Source organism: Cheilinus undulatus, linkage group 7 (genome assembly GCF_018320785.1).
Source record: "Cheilinus undulatus linkage group 7, ASM1832078v1, whole genome shotgun sequence".
Taxonomy (NCBI): domain Eukaryota; kingdom Metazoa; phylum Chordata; class Actinopteri; order Labriformes; family Labridae; genus Cheilinus; species Cheilinus undulatus.
The window spans coordinates 19,167,919-19,183,573 of record NC_054871.1 but is presented as its reverse complement, the minus strand read 5'-3'; the positions used below and the strand labels follow the sequence as shown (position 1 = coordinate 19,183,573).

The 15,655-nt window shown below is 37.3% G+C and overlaps 2 protein-coding genes across 3 annotated transcripts; both read left to right on the top strand.

Annotated features, from left to right (window-relative positions):
- Nucleotides 1–618: 618 nt before the first annotated feature.
- smim7 (small integral membrane protein 7) lies at nt 619–3,157 on the top strand. The gene is made up of 5 exons (XM_041791702.1): nt 619–740; nt 955–996; nt 1,081–1,133; nt 1,222–1,312; nt 2,558–3,157. Exons 1-5 carry the CDS (start codon nt 715–717, stop codon nt 2,571–2,573), a joined length of 228 nt encoding a protein of 75 aa, XP_041647636.1. The 5' UTR covers nt 619–714; the 3' UTR covers nt 2,574–3,157.
- Nucleotides 3,158–5,914: 2,757 nt separating this feature from the next.
- Nucleotides 5,915–14,959, top strand: LOC121512528 (mediator of RNA polymerase II transcription subunit 26-like). Of its 2 annotated transcripts, none has more exons than XM_041791833.1 (3): nt 5,915–6,207; nt 9,761–9,835; nt 9,936–14,959. In XM_041791833.1, exons 1-3 carry the CDS (start codon nt 6,136–6,138, stop codon nt 11,430–11,432), a joined length of 1,644 nt encoding a protein of 547 aa, XP_041647767.1. In that variant the 5' UTR covers nt 5,915–6,135; the 3' UTR covers nt 11,433–14,959. The 2 variants fall into 2 exon arrangements, with proteins under 2 accessions (XP_041647767.1, XP_041647766.1); XM_041791832.1 differs by having other exon boundaries at nt 9,758–9,835.
- The last annotated feature ends 696 nt before the right edge of the window (nt 14,960–15,655 follow it).

The following is a 15,655-nucleotide window of genomic DNA, read 5'->3' as shown; positions in this document are numbered from 1 at the left end:
CAACGTTAATGTATCTGAAAGCACAGTGTATGCGATGAAATGTTTATTTAAAACTGCAAACAATATCTCCATCATCTTTAGCATCATCTCACACACTTTCAGCTCTATTTCAGCATTTTCAGCACAGGTTCTTGTGCCGCTGTTATAACACCTTTCAGGTAGTTCAGCTATCATTTTCAGCATCATCCTCTGGATCTTGGTTTTCACTTTCTTTGGTGGTTCCACCAAGTGATTAAGTTTTTGTTACATTTCTGATTTCAGGTTGTTCAGTCATTGGGCTTGTCTGCCAGTGCCTCAGAATTCAACCTTTCCACTAATTGGAATGTTCAAAGCACTGTTTTCACATTTTTCGCAAATCGGCTATTACAATCTTCTTTTATGCTATTTTCAGCTGTTTTCTGTACTTTCTTCGCTATTTTCAGAAGTTTTTCCACTACGTTTCATCTCAGTATCCATTGTCAGTATCCAATTTTTGCTGAAATTGCACTTTTTTCTATTTTCATCTTACTTGGCTCTAACCTAGGCGTTTATAACCCTTTCTCTTCTAAATCTAGAACCAAGGTAAATGCGGGTAGCCAATAAGCTAGCACGAACGACCTGTCAGTCTATTAGCAGGGCAAAAACACTTACAGCTTTAACGGTTGCCATTGGTCACATTCCCAATTACGTGCGACGTACACGGAAGTGAGGCGGCTCCACTGCGATGTGAACAAAATGATCGGAGATCTGTTAATATTCGGGTAATTTGATAAGCTATGGGCATGTTTTCAATCTTGACATTTTCCAGATGTTATCCATGTGTGTTATTTGTGATTATCTTATCAATTAAATGTCAAAGAAACTAGCTAAATGATAAGATAGCTACGTGACAGTGCCAGCTCACCAGCTAATGCTAGCTCTAAAGGTAAATTCCAGTTATACCTGTCCACAAGCAACCTTATCTGTGTTTTTCAGGACCTTACTGGTGAATGCAGGGGCTGTGCTGAATTTCAAGCTGTGAGTATCAACAACACAGTTGCAAACGGGAAAGTGATAGACTAATAATAATAAAACAGTGGGTAACTGTGGGCTGTTTTGCAGCAAAAGGAAGGAGTCTCAAGGATTTGGAGATGAATCGAGAGCACCGACCACAGGTAAGAATGAAGGAAAAACTAAAAGAACAGTACCTGTCATAGTTATCTATAGTCTTTTTTCACAAATATTGATCTATCTGTGATTCAGGTGACAACATCAGAGAGTTTCTACTTAGCCTACGGTACTTCCGGATCTTCATTGCTCTGTGGAACATCTTCATGATGTTCTGCATGATCCTGTGAGTACTGAAACAACTGATGTCTTTATCCGCGTCTGAAAGTAGTCCCCAAACACAAATTTGTCAGGAATGTAGTTATCCAGAGGGAAACTATCTATTTGTGACCTACTTTTAAAGATTTCTATAAGCTGAGGATTGAGGGGCACAGATGGGGAAGGGGAATCAGAGTATTAAAGGACAGACTAACGCTGTGTTGGATTTTGGTATTTTTATGTGATTTGTTGTCTACTATAAAAGTACTGGCATATCAGCCTGAAGCCTTAAAAGACTAACCTTTGTCCTGACTCTTTAGAAGTGTCAGGTCAAAACATCTGCCATAGCACAGAAAAATAAGCTTGGCTTTTAAGGTTTTGCTAATAATTTTGACTCTCTTTAAATCAAAATATGACATTATTTACTGTGTGGGGGGGGGGGGTAATTTTCTAAGTGAATCATAGTTTTATGTAGAACAAGAATGCACATGAGATAGATAGATAGATAGATAGATAGATAGATAGATACTTTACTAATCACATGGTTAATTCAAGAGATTAAAAAGTAGGAAAAACAATAAACTTAAGCACAATAACACAGACTCAATTACTGGATATGCGCCTGCTCATGACAGTGTAGGAAGTACTCTGTCATAACATAACCATGTTTATGTTTTATATCTATTTTAAGATATTTTAAGAAAACAAATGTAAGAGGGTCGTGGATGGCCTAGTGGTTTAAGCCATGCCCATTGTATGCAGGCGGCCCAGGTTTAAATCTGGCATGTGGTCCTTTCCCACATGTCTTTCTCATCCCTCTTTCCAATTCTATCCACTTTCCTCCTCTGTCATTAAAGGTACAAAAACCCCAGAGAATAAATCTTAAAAACAAATGAAAGCTAATTGTTATCATCTTACAGTGTTGTCAAGGAAATATATGGGTAGATGTCTGCGCAGAGTTCCCACATATAAATTTACCCCTGAAATAATCTTTCTGATACTGTAAGAAAATACAACATAGGCATCTTTAAGTTATATCTATTAAGAATTTGAAAAAAACTTGCATGTTATATCAGATACAAACTATTAATTTGTATTTCAATGTTTTGCAGACCAAACTGTCCTTCATATATCATGCACACTGTGCTTTAACTCTGCTTCACCTGGTGTTGCTCACACTCTCCTGAGCAGTCTTTGCTAACATAAAAATAATCTTAAAATGGCTGTGAACTTGTTCCTTTTCTTACTTACTCATGTTTTATCATCCTTCCAGATTATTTGGATCATGATCAACATCGCGAGGGGCCGGTGGTGTCTATCAGAGTGCTGACAACATGCTATGAACCTTCTTTAATTATGCTCCTGATAATTTAAGACTTTAAATCTCAAATATGCTTCTATCTGTACAGGCATCTATGAATTACTGGTTTTATTTTATCCTGCAGTTGTTACATTTTTACCCTTTTTTGCTCAACGCTGTAACTGTACTGGTACCTTAACTATAAATTTGTTATTAGGTGCCCTTGTATGTACTCAATGTACTTTGTAGACACCAAGCTTTAAATTGAGCCCTCATTTATTGTGGTTATTCTAATTTAAAGTTTTTTCAGCTTGCCAATTGTTGTTCATTACTCAAGATTCCCAATCTGCCCTAATGACCTTGGTATCTCCTCTGGTCATTCTAAGTGACAATATTTCCCATTTCATCGACTGTGCTACTGTACTTTTAAAATACAGAACATTTTAATGTAGCTGCACATATATAAAACAAAGGCCATGTTCCCTACTGTAAGACACATGCTGTAAGTAAATGTAAATGAACTACTATGTAAATGTGTCCTTATTCTTTACATTAAAACACACTGTTTTCTTATCTAGTGTCTCTTAAATGACTTGCTTTAATATCTTATGTAGATTTATTATGTAACATATGTTTTCTTTAGTAATGTATGTTTAACATTCATGAACAAGGTGGGAACAAATTAAAGCCAAAGTCACTGTTTTATTCAGGGGTTTATTCAAAGTTTAAAATCAGCTATTTTTCTGTAATATTTCAGCACTACTAAAGTATTACCACTCTGTTCTTTATTATCCCTGTAATCTTGTTTTATGTTTTTGTAGCCAGAATGAACAACTTGGTCTTTTTAAATTGCATGTTTTTTCAAGTGAATGGCAGTGACACTCACCCTTTTTTCAATTCTTTTTTTATTTTATTTTGGTATCTATAAGCTTTATAAAGCTTAAGGTACAGAAAGCAATCCTGTGACTGCAGGTGAAGCATAAATTATGGAGGGGAATCAGCTGAATGGCTGTTGAGATTGGTATGTGAAGACTAGGAACATTGTGTTAACTGGAGAATTTAGATCACAGGACCAGTTGAGGTCAAATGCTTTGAGGGTTGTGAGAGGTAATCTGTCTCTTCTGTCAATGTTGTTAGTATTACCTTTAACTGTTTTATGCGATTCACATAAAGTCATAGACAAAAGTATTGGCATCCCTGGAATTTTTCCAGAAAATACACCATTACTCCTAGAAATTGTTGCAATTACAAATGTTTTTGGTATACACGTTTATTTCCTTTATGTGCATTGGAACAACACCAAAAAACAAGAAAAAAGACAAAAAATTGACATAATTTTACACAAAACTCAAAAAGGCTGGACAGAATTGTTGCCACCCTTGAAAACTGTGGGTAAATCATTTTATTTCAAGCATGTGATGCTCATTTAAACTCACCTGTGGCAGTAACAGGTACTGGCAATATAGAAATCACACCTGAAGCCAATTAGAATGTATAAAAGTTGACTTAAAGGTACAGTGTGTAAAAATGGGACTATCGACATCTAACAGTCAATTCTGGAGTGTGATGTTCATTTCTCTGGTGATAACTGTGGGAACCAGTGAAGTTTAAAAATCAATACATGCTTAACTGTTATTTGGTTCCTTCTATGGTGCCATAGAAACAGGCAAAATGCAAAAATCCAAGATGGCAGCTTCCATAGAGGGGACCCTCCCTACGTATGAATAAAAGGCTTATTCTGAGTTAATTTAAAACATAAATTTAAAAAATGTGTTATCAGATGTCAACACTAATTTAGATCAATCTACTTATAAATGTTATGTTTCATTTTAACCAAGCTTGTTTTGCTAAATGCTAATAGGCTAAATATTACACACTGCACCTTTAACCTTTGTGTTGTGTGCCTGTGTGTGTCACACGGAGAAGAGAAAGAAGAGCCCAGAACTGTCTGGGGACTTAAGAAGCAAAATTGTGGAAAAATATGAACAATCTCAAGGTTTCAAGACCATCTCCAGAGATTTTGAAGTTCCTCTGTCCACTGTGCATAATATAATCAAGAAGTTTATAACCCATGGAACTGTGGCTAATCTCCCTGGACGGGACGGAAGAGAAAAATGGACAAAGGAGTGCGACGCAGGATAATTGGAATCGTGGATAAACATCCTCAGGCAACTTTCACACAAATTCAGGCTGTCCTGCAGATTCAGGGTGCTAAAGTGTCAGCTTGGACCATACGTGGTCATCTCAATGAGATGAAGTGCATTTGAAGTGTATTTTCTGGAAACTTCCAGGGGTCCCAATACTTTCGTCCATGACTGTAGTAGACTCAAGCCTTTGGTTTAAATTTTAAATTTAAAGCACCAAGTAAGTACTGTCAAGGGATAATGTAGAAAAAGATAGACACAAGGGAAACTGGAAAGGATGAAATTACCAGTCCCCTATGAAAATGTCAGTTTTTCACAGAGCAAGCATTCTAAACATTCAAATTTTTCTTTGGGGTGAACTGTAGACAAGGATCCACGCCAGAAGACCATGAAGTTTGAGGGATTCACTGAAGAGGAATGGGCTGGCATTCCTCAGGAGATGTGTCTGAGACTTGATGAAAACTACAACAAACGACTGAAGGGTGTTATCCAGCAAAAAGGAGACATAACTGACTATTAGCATCAGGAGAGCCAATAATGTAGGTAGGTTTTGTTTGTTGTGAAATAATTTTGTCACTGTGTGCAAAGTAAAATAACGTAAGAGGCCAAAATAAAATTTGGGTGTTTGGTACAGAGCCCGTTAAGGGACATGGGAGAAAAAATAAATAAAAATGGGAGAAAAAAATTCAACATAATTTTTTTTCTCCCATTTTTTTCTTCTAGGTCCCTTAAGGGGCCCCGTAATTTTACACTTTACTGGGTAATTATTGTCCTAAGACCCCTTTGCCTCAGACACTTAGAGTCTAATATGTGAATCATGCACTGTTCTGCACCAAATTACTGGGTACATTTCATGTTTTTTTTCTTCACAATTTACCTCACTGGGACGATTTTTCTTAAAAACATAAAAACACTATAACAGGCATGTTTTTCAATTAACCACAAGCCTTTCAGGTGAATACACAGTGACAGAAATACGATCTTTAACTCTGAAGATGCTACAGTCGAAAATGTATCTGTTGATGTCAAAGAATAGCCATATAAATCGCTGTACTTTGCAGCACAGAGCACACTATTGTCTCTCACCGAACAACATCGCCAGCGTGATCAGTCGATTACGTAAAATTCTCCCATCATGCACTGCGTCAGCGCTTCACAAAAAGCCCGATGGGAGGATTGAGAAGGAGAAGGCTACCAGGCGACGAGGTAGCCTATTTCCGGGGAGGATTTTCAGGTTTTTGTCGTCCGTATTTTCAATCATATCGGTTGCGAATGAAAACAAAGACATAAATGCATCATAAATATGATGCTCAGGCTTACAGAGGAGCTTCCGCCGGGCCTGTGAGTGCCGCCTCTTCGGGGGAGTCCACTGTCTGAGTCCGACCTGACCCGCGACACCGCCAGGCGATGACAGCGGCTACAGCCACCCCGCAGGTGATGAGAGACCGGCTGCTGCAGGCCATTGACGGCCAGAGCAATGTAAGTATGTCCGCAAGTTTTCATAGGAAGTACCGGACACGGAGAGCCAGACAGAAGGGCCACAAAGGGTTGACAAAGTGGGGGCTGTCTACTGTACAGCGAGTTATCGTTTGCTTGCTAATTAGCCGGCTAACAAGTAACTGTTTCCATACATTCCAGAGCCCGACTGCTTCAGGACTGGAGAACTGCTGAACTGGTTTACAAGGTCCGGGTGTTAATTAACAGATAGGATTCAGTGAACTCGGGTCATTACAGATATTAGACTAATATCTCTACCCTTGCCTTATAAAACTGGATAGTAAAGTATTGTTTGTTACCACACTTAAAGAACAATGTGGTCTCTCCTGCAGACAAAACATAAAACGTAGTGAAGTGTAAAACTTAAGTACAGTATTGGATCAAAAACTAAATTGCAAGAAAAATGCCAACTTCTTTGTTGCAATGTCATAGTTCTTAATTTAAAAATGAATGGTGGCACTGCTTTGGAAAAGTTTAAGGATATGATTAATTGAGATTTTCTGTTTGCATCTAACAAACACTTCTGCAAAAGAAAGCTAAACCATTTATAAGTAGAAAACTCTTATCATTGGTAGGAGGGGTAGACAGTTAATCAGCCTGGCCGATTACTGATGCTGATATTTGGTATGATCATCAGTATCAGCATTTTGTCTGACCTACAACTAGTAAAATGAATTGATAAAAAAAAGTGTGCTACTTGGGTTCCACTGCAAAGTGACTTTACTCTCCAGTCTCACCAAATGTCCGTTATACAACACAGGCTGATTGGCTAGAAGTCACATGAGTTCTAGCCAATCAGCGCTTAAGCCTGGGTACCACTGACACACTGAGCGTATGGCATCACTTCCTGTTTTCCTGCTGCTACTTTGTTGCCCTGTGCAATTTCTCATGCTGACAGAGCTAGGGCTACATTTTATATTTTCTTCTTTTTTGATCGTGCATGTTACTATTGCCAAATTAAGTACATTTTGTTAATCATGATAAATGCATATTGGTTCCAAATATTGGTTATTAGTGTCATGAACTGATGATAATCTATATCTGTATTGGCCCTTAGAAACCAATATCGGTAGACCCCTAGTGAGTAAGGCTGGGTAATTAATTGAAATTTAGATGAAATTACAATATGTCCCTCTGCAATGTTCAGAAGGTGCTCTGCAGGACCATGCACAACCCAACTGTTCAGCCAGAGATCTCGGCATGGATTTATATTAGTAGTGTCAATGTTTTCTGGAATAACCCGCAAAAGTAATAATTTCCTTATTTTTGCATATATTTGTCTTTTGAAAATGAGATGCATAAAATCATCATTCCCTTCAGTACAACAGTTCATAATGAATTTGCAATGTGTAAAAATAATCCCAATTAGATGTCTCTTCAAAATTGTTCAGCCTTATTTTAATCTACCAAATATTGTGTTGGTTAATCTAAAATGAGTTATTGTTTGTTTGTGGGGGGCAATCACAAGCCAACGAACCCTCTATTCCTTCAGTCTAAAATACTAAAATTTACAGACCTAGAATGCAACACAATACAAATAATGTATAAAGCTAAAACTGGACAATTACCACAAAAGGTTGTTTAAAATGAGGGGCAGTTATTGTTGAAAAACCAAAGATGCAAACAAATGTTAGCCTAAATCTCATTGTCTGTCAGTAAGGGGGGTGAACCTGTGGAATACTTCTTTTGTTGAGGTAAAAAATATGCTCCAAAGACTGTATAAGAATAATTCAACTATGAAATACAACCTGAAAAATATGCATTTATTGTCAGTGATAGATAACAATGACAATGCATTTGCATTGTTCTTGCAGTGAACTTGTTTATGTCATAGTTACGTTTTTGTGAGGTAAGAGGGGTATGTTTAAATAAGCTCTAGCTTCAGCCTACATCCTTTAGGTTACCTTGGAAATTCAGAAATTTCACTTTGTAAATTGTTTTATTCTTTGTGAGTGAACTGAAATAAATTGTATCTCAGTTCATCCATTCATTCATATCCAGTGTTACAAAGGTTGTCAACATTTTCCATACATTTCAAACAATTGAATGTGTTACTTGGATCAAGAATATTATTTAAGACTACTGAATAAAGATGCACGGATTGTGAAAATTAGGGTTTATACCAGTGTTGAAATTAATAATTTTGCCAGTGCCCATACCTAATAACTTCCTTTGATGAAAGACTCCTACAATGCCAACATCTTCTCTCTTATTTAACCATTAAGAAGATAGTCTCTCTAGTAACTTTTTCTGTCTAATAAAAACTAGGGCTGTTGAACAGTTAAATTTTTAATTGCAATTAATCATGTTCTGTGATAAACCAAGGGCAGTTGACTTCCTGTTTGGACACAGACCCTCATGGAAAAAGGAACTTGTTACGCATGGTGATTAATGCAATGATGCTGGCAGCCCTAAAAGAAAATTCTTAAGGTAACAAAGTATGCTAGAAGCCAGTATTGAATAGATAAGCTGCTACAGATAAACACTGGCAACTGATATCTGTTTATGCCATATTGATTGCAAATGTTTGTCAACAGGGCACATATCAGTGCATCCCTAGTACTTAAACCTAAAGTAATAATAATAATAATAATAATAATTAAAAAAAAAAATTACAGTCATCTCCTCAACTTCAAGTCCAAATTTGTGGACAATGTTTGAGTAATACAATGCAGCAATCAGATATGTGCAGTTTAATCAGTGTGCAGGGGTTTGTGCTTTGTAATTAAAAATAAGACATACTGAATGCTGGGTACCCTGGGACTTCATTTGATGTTGCTGTGGTATAAATACATTTTTATTTTCCCTAGAATTTTTGGTATTGTGAGAGTCTTACATGTATCTTACACTAATAAGCAGCTACATTATCTTGCATTATATGGGGCCTTTGGAAAGTTCTCTCTCATGACATATTGATCACAAAAAAATTAACTTTCTTTGAAAGATCCAGGAAACAAAACTCCCAAAAAATCAGGGTTCTTTATTACAGTGATAGCGAAATCATTTAAAAACAACAAGTTAATGAACTGCAACACATTTTGCATTGGTCCATCACTGCCATAGATATTAAGAAGTTTGTTACCACAAGGCTGAAAAAATTATATGCTGGAAAAACATCTGTCATTTTATATCATCATATGAATTGATAGATGGGGCTTGAGTCAAAGCAGATCTATCACTTGTTGTCCATCTTTTCATGAAAGTTTGACCTGGTCTTTTTGTGGGCTACACCTATAGACTTGAATGTTATCTCACTTTTGTCATACTGAGCCTGAAACCAGTGTGAGTCCAGCACAGTGCCTCTGCATGCAGGTGCACTTATGAGAGTCTATTCAAATTATACATAGATTTTTTTAACAGCACGATTTTCTCTCCCTCTGCCATTTATGCAAATCATGCTTGCAAGGTTCTGAATCACAAACTGTACCATCTTCAAACAAACCACGTGGTTTGTTTGAAGTTGGATTTTTTTTGCAATGCAGACATCATTATGAATGCTCAGAAATGTCAATATAAATCTCTGTCTTTTCAGCAGATATGCAATATGGTGGTAGTTATGGAGGTGATCTCCTATTTGGAGAAATATCCAATCACCAAAGAAGCACTGGAGGTAGGTTACATCAGACCTATATAATGTGAATTTAAAATAAATGGGCTTAAAGTGACACAAGTCAAGGCTATTGTTTAACGTCAATCTTATCTCCCTAAAGGAAACTCGTCTTGGCAAGCTTATCAATGATGTCCGCAAGAAAACCAAGAATGAGGACCTTGCAAAAAGGGCCAAGAAGCTCTTGCGAAACTGGCAAAAGCTTATCGAGCCAGGCAAGGGTGAAGTGTTATCCAAAGGACACACTGTTGCATCATGGTCTTCCAATGGTTGCATCTCCTCTCCTGCTGTCACCACACCATCAGGTAAAACCGGGACAGAGTTGAAGAACAGAAATGACTTCAACAACTGCTCCACCCCTGGGATGGAAAAACCCAGCAACAAGAAACGGAAAGGTGGCCAGAAAGAAGGAGAGCTTTTGCCAGCCAAGATATCAAAAACAACTCTTAATGATAAAATACAAAACGCCAAACAGCTGCCAACCAATGGAATTAGCGGTTGCTCTGAGATTTTTACAAATATGCATTCACATCAGCCTTTAGATAGGGATGTTTCTGAAACTCTGGACAATGACAGGCTAAGTAAAATCCCAATTAATGCTGTAAAACCTCATCCAAGTGCCCCAGGATACATCAAACCTCCAAGCACTTCTTCCTTGCTAAAAACATCTGTCCTGCAGCAGCAAGCTAGACAGGAGCAGGTGGCCTCTGGGGGGCAGTATCGAACCAGAAGCCCACGCAGGTCCTCAAAGCAGGAAGTTGGTTTTAAACAAACTGAGTTACAAGCACAGAGGCATGGGTCTTTTGACACCTCTATGTCAGAGTCTTCCCTTCAGCCTTTTAATAATTGTGCTCAGGGTTTGTGGTCTGCAGATTTGGACCCTAAAAGCAGACACGACTCATGCACCTCATCTTTCAGTGATGGTATCACTTTGGAGGATGATAGTGCTGTAAGCAATACAGGGAAAAGGAAAGGACTTAGTTCCAGGCCTAAGGACTGTCTTGAGAAGTCAGATGAACATACTGTAGAAGAAAGCACTAAGCCAGTCAGGTTAAAAGACAGAAGGCTGACCTTTGACCCTATTACAGGACAAATCAGACCCTCCTTTCTCAAAGAGCCTTCCTGGGAGGAGGCAGTCCCATTGAGCCACAAACCTGAATCTCAGAGATCAGAACCACTTAAACAAAATCCACCCATTCCCCCCAGTCCCTTCCAGCAGACAGACTGGAAGGAGCTGTCAAGGAGTGAAATCATCCAGTCATACCTGAGCCAGCAAAGTAACATGCTAACATCATCCGGCACAAACACATCCGGAGCACACTTTTTTATGGCAGAGTTCTTGAAAAAAGAGGAACACCAAATTAAAGATGCCAAGATGACACACACGCTTGCACCAGAACTCCCTGCAAGGGATTTACCAGGAATCAGCAGAGAGATTTTCAGTGAAGATCTGAACAGATTACACACCCAACACTGGCCTGGAGTTAACGGTTGCCATGACACAAAGGGTAATTGGTATGATTGGACAAAGTGCATCTCATTAGACCTGCATGGAGATGAGAGCATGTTGAACATACTGCCATATGTCTGTCTGGACTGAAATAGATATTTTTCTCAATTGGAAGTTGTAAGTTTTCTCTATCAGCTGAGGAACTCTGCATGTGTGGAGGCACTTGGATTTTAGGTGTCTAGCTCCGTAAATGGAAAAGTGGGTCAATGTGCCGCCTGTATTTGTGTATGTGGAGCACGGGGGTGTTATCAGTGTTCTTCGAACAATGTATCAGGTCAGGAAGAAAAAAGGCTATGCATCATCTGACCATCAAGTTGTCAGTGTTGAGTTACTGTACAGATAGAGTTTCAAGACGTGCCATTGTTTGTTTGGGACAGGACATTACATTACACTGTTCAAGGACATTTAATTCAACCCATTTGTTGTTATTAGAACCTGACTTTCCCGCATCTAGTAGGGTTGTCACAATACTATATTTTTAGACGCTGATACAAAAATATTCTTAAGCAGAAGGCACCCAATATTACATATATTTTATTTATAATCACCAAAAATTTCAAACAAACTTCTACATACAGCTGGAATTGTAGAAACAAACATTTTGGCATTGAATACTTTGAACTCTGTTATTTGCCAACCTGTGAATTTAAAACACTTCAAAAATCTGACATAAAAAAATCTCAGTGTTGAACATTCTGACAACTTTTTCATCTACCCACATTATAATAGTGCAGTATTTCCTGAGTTTATGTTTTGTTTAATGTTAAAAAAATCACTTTCACCTTTAATTAAGAGTCTAAACTGCAAAAATCTCAGGCTACCTCTAGCAATATCTCTCTGTTATTTGCTAATGAGTCTTAAATGAGCCTTTGGACCAATAAGATAATGCAATTAGAATAACCATCTGTGCAAATATTAAGATTTTAAGTCATGAAAAATCATCCATCTTATCAAGGCACCTGTGAACCAGGGAGATGTACCATGAAGCAAGATTAAAGAGCAAGTTGAGTCTGTTGAGCCCAAAGTCAGAGTTTTCTGTATCATGACACTGATTGTCTTTTAACAAGGCTAGATTGTCATGGCTCCTGACTGTAAACTCCTGATCAGAACGGTATCAGGGTATGTTCAGAGTTATGGCTTAAAATAGTCTCTGTCCTCTCTGTGGACACTATGGATGTGTTCTTGATATGCAATGGTGCTTTTGTAATGCCAGAGAACAAAGCCATGCAGTAACAATAACGCCTTGGCCAACTGTATGTATCAGATCACAGAACCACTCACCTGAAGCCCTGTCTCTCTCCTCTCATGTTAACCTTTTTGTTTCTTGTCAAATTTACACATGCATTTTCAGCAGACCGCCCCTGTGGTAAAAGCACTCTGAGAAGATCTTAAGAAAGGCGTATAATTTTACTTGTTTCGTCGAAATATCCTGAAAATCCTGTGATATGGCTGGTTTTGCAAGAAATGCAGGTCAAATTCATTATTGTTTTTCAAATTCATTTTTAATAGGTCTGTCAGAGATGATGCATTAATCACAACATGGTTAGTGTCTAAAAGGTGCACATTAATTGTTTTGAAATGGCATAATTAGCTAATTTGGCCACTGTAGTTAAACTACCATAGAGGGGCAGGAGCTGCATACCACTCACATCTTCCTGCTCTCACAGCAATAGAAAATACAGACACTGCTGTGACCTAAAATTTTTACATTCATTTAAAAAAAAAAAAAAAAAAAAAAGCAACTTGCAGACAGCTCAGGTGACACGTTAGGAGTAATCTGAAGTTGTGGTCTCAAATATTTTACTTTTTAAAATAACCCTTCTCTCTATTTTGAATTACTTATCTAGCTTTGGCAAGTCCCTTTTTCTGTGGCTTGTTTCCAATCTACCAGAAGTTCCTCTCTGTCAAAATAAAAGCCATTTTTTATCTGAATGGGAAGCACCTGAGATGAAGACGCTAAAAGTAAAAGCATAACAGTGAGCAGGTTTTTTTTTTTTTTAGAAAATCCTTATCTTTATCAATAACCTTGGTGACTTGCAAAGCGAAAGAAACTAAACAGGAACTCCTAAAAAGGTCAGATGCTGCCATGTTAACTGGGGATTGTCTGACTTCTTTTGGTCATTTTGTACATGCACTTCTGCACATTTTTTTTATGTATGACAGTGTTAGTGTGTTTGACAGAATGAGCACCTCAAGGTTCTATCGTACCTCTAAGTCATGTTTCAGACCACACTGTTGTATCAGTGCAGCACTCATTTACAAATGTTAAAGTTAAGATCATCAAATATATCTCTTGAATTCATTTGATTCCCAAGTTAAAATACTGATAAGAGTTGCTTAACATTTTCAGTATGGACTGTAAAATGTGTGTTTTGAAGTACAAAATAAATTTTAAATCTGCAATTAAAAATGCAGATAATTGTATTTGACTATCAGAACCCAGCATTTATTCATGATTCTCAAAATGTTTAAGAGTGGTGCCATGTGTTGGCTAGTTGTCGCATCAAAAGTAAACGACGAGCACCAGCTTTTCATGGGAAACCAGCTAACTGATTAATGTGTTATGTCTCATTTCTTCCTTGCAGCAGCAGTAATGTTTCACGGCAGTAACTTGTATGTATTTATCTTCGTCTCATAATTTTACTCTGAAAGAAACAATTGTAAGTGACCGTTTCTTTTAGTGTGAGATAACTTTCAAAAAAACACTCCCTTTTTTGTGAGCGCGCACACAGACTGAAGCATAAAGCCTAAACCTAGAAAATTCATAGTCAGCTTCATGATACCTGATGTCTCTGACCACAGCTTTGAGCTTTGTGAAGCCCGCTTACTCATAGAAGTCCTGGGCCAGTTAAGCTTGCCTCATGGTAAACCCCTCTGCTGTTTCAGAAGAGCACAACTGTCTTTTGCAGAGACTTGCAGAAAGAAAAACACAGATTTGTTTCAAAACATTTAAATATTGTTCTTGTGCTGTGAGATTTGAATGCTGTTAAATTAAGCAACATGAAACTGCCAGATGTGACTGGGCAGTGTGAAGTGAGAGAGAGAGGCTTGTACTGGCCTAGAACAATGCACACAAAGAGAGAAATGTGGCTGCCATGTAACATATTTATTTACATTGACATATTCACTTTAAGTTAAATTTATATGTGTGTTTTTGGACTTCCTTGGATCGTTTCTTGTTAGATTTTGTCATTCAGATTTGTTTGGTGATGTTGCAGCCACTGTCCTGCTGATAATCCCAACATGTGTAACACAAGAAATCTTTCATTGAGTTATTTTAATAATGTGAACTAATTTAATTCTTACTTACATTTCCTGTTACTGTGTAATTAGTTGATAAAATATGAATTAAAATGGCAGAGCAGTTTATGCTGCTAGTTTGCATCTTTGTACTGTAAGGAGCTGTGATCTAAATTAACATGCTGGATATAGTACTTAATATCATTCCTTTAGATATTGTTCGCCTTATGGAAACCTGTGTTTTCCCTGAAGACAGAGCCTTAGTGAATGTACAGGAATGAGCCTTTTGTGTTCAGTTGAACACAGAAGAGAACAAATTTGCTACTTTGTCCTTTAAATGGACATGTTGATAAGTGTTAATAAAAAATGAATTGTGATTGTCTTCTTTTTGTGATGTTGTTATTTTCTCTTTGCAATAAATCTATCAGGTAAATTCGTTTCCACTTTGCAGGGTTTATGCTGCCTTTGCATGCTTATCACTTAGGAGAATTTTGATTAACTCCCAGGAGACAATTTGAATACCAATATTTACATACCGTTGGCAAAAGCTAACTCTGAAGTAAACACCGTTATTGCATTTTCGTGGTTGATTTCATACAACACAAATTTCATATTTTCATTCACAGTTTCCTTTACTGTGACTTTTTTCAGTCAGATGAAGTGGGGTGTTACCTTATGTTTGGACTGTTTGCCATAAAAAAGTGCTATTGCTGATGTCTACAAAAAAATACTTTGTTTTCATACTAGAGGTGATATTTCACAGAAAAGGGTGCACCTACATTCATATTCGTAAATATAACCTAAGATTTGGAAGTTTCAAAAAGTATGGAGATTTGTTTTAATGTGTCTGCTCTACTTTGTTGGTCCTGATTGACACATGAACAATGCATGAAAAATGCTATTATTGACTATTTGCAATAAGATTTTTAAAAATTAATCCTATTTATAAGTTTTATAGTTTCACATAAATGTCATATTTCTTTGAAATGCTATTGCATTAGAGGCACAGGACTTCTGTGTACCTAATTTAATGGTTCAAGATTGAAATATACGCTTTTATTTGAATTAATACT

Excerpts from the sequence above, each read along its gene's own strand:
- LOC121512528 (XM_041791832.1), top strand. The coding sequence starts at position 6,136 with ATGACAGCGGCTACAGCCACCCCGCAGGTGATGAGAGACCGGCTGCTG. Across the intron at positions 6,208-9,757 it reads CCATTGACGGCCAGAGCAAT|CAGATATGCAATATGGTGGT; the intron begins GTAAGTATGTCC and ends CTGTCTTTTCAG. Across the intron at positions 9,836-9,935 it reads TCACCAAAGAAGCACTGGAG|GAAACTCGTCTTGGCAAGCT; the intron begins GTAGGTTACATC and ends ATCTCCCTAAAG.
- smim7 (XM_041791702.1), top strand. The coding sequence starts at position 715 with ATGATCGGAGATCTGTTAATATTCGG. Across the intron at positions 997-1,080 it reads GCTGTGCTGAATTTCAAGCT|CAAAAGGAAGGAGTCTCAAG; the intron begins GTGAGTATCAAC and ends GCTGTTTTGCAG. Across the intron at positions 1,134-1,221 it reads ATCGAGAGCACCGACCACAG|GTGACAACATCAGAGAGTTT; the intron begins GTAAGAATGAAG and ends TCTGTGATTCAG.